This window comes from Anneissia japonica, unplaced genomic scaffold (assembly GCF_011630105.1).
Source record: "Anneissia japonica isolate Jap-2015-1 unplaced genomic scaffold, ASM1163010v1 scaffold287800_len1627635_cov199, whole genome shotgun sequence".
Taxonomy (NCBI): domain Eukaryota; kingdom Metazoa; phylum Echinodermata; class Crinoidea; order Comatulida; family Comatulidae; genus Anneissia; species Anneissia japonica.
This window is the reverse complement of record NW_022731299.1, coordinates 490,326-492,813: the sequence shown is the minus strand read 5'-3', so window position 1 is coordinate 492,813 and position 2,488 is coordinate 490,326. Positions and strand designations below refer to the sequence as shown.

The 2,488-nt window shown below is 37.2% G+C and overlaps 1 protein-coding gene across 1 annotated transcript in view; it reads left to right on the top strand.

The window, feature by feature from the left end:
• The first annotated feature begins 257 nt into the window (after positions 1-257).
• LOC117115300 (ribonuclease Oy-like) overlaps positions 258-2,488 on the top strand; it is an 86,629-nt gene continuing 84,398 nt past the window's right edge. The window contains exon 1 of the mRNA XM_033259032.1: positions 258-480. Coding sequence (XP_033114923.1) covers positions 392-480 — 89 coding nt within the window. The 5' untranslated portion in view covers positions 258-391. The remainder of the gene's footprint in view (positions 481-2,488) is intronic.

Genomic DNA, 2,488 nt, shown 5'->3' with positions numbered 1-2,488 from the left:
TTCATGATTATGCTTTAATTGTTTTGTGTATTATTTGGATAATAGCAACGATTTCTACCGCCACCAAGGAGGTTGTGTATTCACCGATGTCACTATCTGGGTGTCTATTCCAGTTTGTTTTTATATCTAGTATCTTTGTTGAGAATTGATAATAAAAATACGCGACGACTTGGTAACGAAAGTTTGGCACAAGTTTTTGTAGATCCAGCTGTAGGGGGCGTTCCATTTTTCGTATTCCCACCATGCATTTCTGTGGAACACGGTGGAACACTTTTTTTGTGTCGAGAACTTCTATCTTGTATTTCTAGTATCTTTGTTTATACTCTTTGGTGTTATTCGGTAGAAATTGATGTGTGGCTAGGCATTGTCCTAACCCCTTCCAATCATCAAGATGTCCATTATTGTTCTAGTTTCATCATTTATTTTACATTCAGCATCGGCTACAATATATAAATGCGGCAATACATCACAATCGTTATCGTGAGTGTGATCGTTTTTTGTTTGTTTTCTTTTAGCACGAGATAGTTTTCCCAAACTAGGCCTAGGGCCTAGGCCCCTATAATAGGGTAGGCCTAGGCCCTACCGGGAACCAGTCAATTCGAACGATGTAAAGTCGAGCGAATGCTATTTCGAGGGGGTCCCGGGTCGTTTCGGCCCTGAGGTCGATTCGGTCGTGTCGTTGGGCCGAAACGACCCGGGACTCTTTTTTTTTTTTTTTTTTTTTTTACAATTGTTTTTTCTTTTTTTCCCTTTTTTTTTACAATTGTTATTGTTTCAGATATTTTAGTGAAAAGTCAAGTGTACAAGACAGTACAATTATATTATCAATTTTTAAATGATCCTTAATAAAGGCTTTTGTGTTTTGTTGCGTTATTTTAATTGTTAAAATCAAATATGTCTGAACTTCATATGTTTGTATTCGCGGCTAGTAATTTCATTTATAGACCGTGGGTTGAGGATCGAAAACGTTCAATTCTGTGACCCACCAATCCGGGCTACCTGGCTTTTGCACAAAAATGTCAATACTATTAAATTGTAACATAATTTGATTGTCGGCAATCGTGAATTTGGGGAAACTGTAACCAAAAATGAAAATTTATATCAAAAGTTGCTATGTAACTATAGCCAATCAGAAGACTACTAACAATGAAGTTTGGCTTAGCTGCAAGGCCCTCAGCCAATCACAAACTACCTTCTATGCCGTTTGTCCAATGTAAATAGTCCAATGTAAATATTACCCAGTACTCCACTGCGCACACGGTCTGTTTGTCTGTTTATCTGTTCTCCACAAGATACTGTACTTTTGTACAAAAAAAATGAGACATTCTCAAAAAAAAAACAAAAAAAAACAACCTTTTCAGAACTAGGCCTATCTACATTGTACAGTCAGCATTACTTTAATATGCAATTCTTCAAACAATACTTCATCATTACCATCATTTTAGAATTTAAAAAGACAACAGTACATCATCCTAATCCAAATCGCAAATATGGATCCATCGGGGGCAGTTCCAGAGATGTCAAAAAGGGGGCGGGGGAAGGGACGGGAGATCGAGTCTGCACAGCGCGGGGGCGTCATCAGCCCCGTCACCTTTTTAGGCAGTTAAAAAAGAGTAAAAAATGATCGCCCAAAACACCTCAGACGTTACATTCGAGCGTCTGTCTAGAAAAGAAATATTTCAAAGACCTCCCCTTAGGGCGTTGTTATTTCGATCGGCCCCATTTTCGGTCCCATTTTTTCCCCTGTCGGACATCTCTGGATCCACTCCTGCCGGCAGGGGCCCTGTCCATTTACGGTAAATGAAATATTAAAGCTTAAACAAAGTTGAATAATAAAAAAAAAATCGGAACTATAGACGACAGAGGTGAACACACACGTACACATTCCCTGCCATGACATGTTTGCAAATAGCCAGTCTAATTTTATCATCTGACCTACTTCACTCTTTGCACTAGTGCGCCCACACATGCCTGAAGGCGGCATACAAAGGATGTCTGCTTCACCCTAAAGAGTACCGTTGAACCTGTTTGTGTGCGTTTCTTTCCGATTTTTATAGTTAGTTTCCATGCAACAATTGGCCTTGTGAGTGAAATTTCCGGCTTAATTGAACGGCCTGAAACAGCCATTAACATTGTAGGCCTATAAATTTTACTTAAACCATATTTTACTATTTCCATTTATTTGTGTATTTTTTATAAACATGCCTAAACAAAATATATATCTGCAATGGAAATAAAACAAACAAGAAGATACAAAACATGTGTCTGCTTTACCTCAACATAATTGTTTCTTTCCTCAAATTACATTGTAGTTAATAATTTCTTTAGTTAATTTCTATGCAATGAGTGATTTTGTCGGCCTTATGAATACAATAATATATTTGCTTTATTTTCATTTTCACATCATTCAGTATATCTTAATTTATTTTATATAGGCCTATGTATTGTTATAAATAGAACATTTGGTATGGTCACAATGTAAATGGAG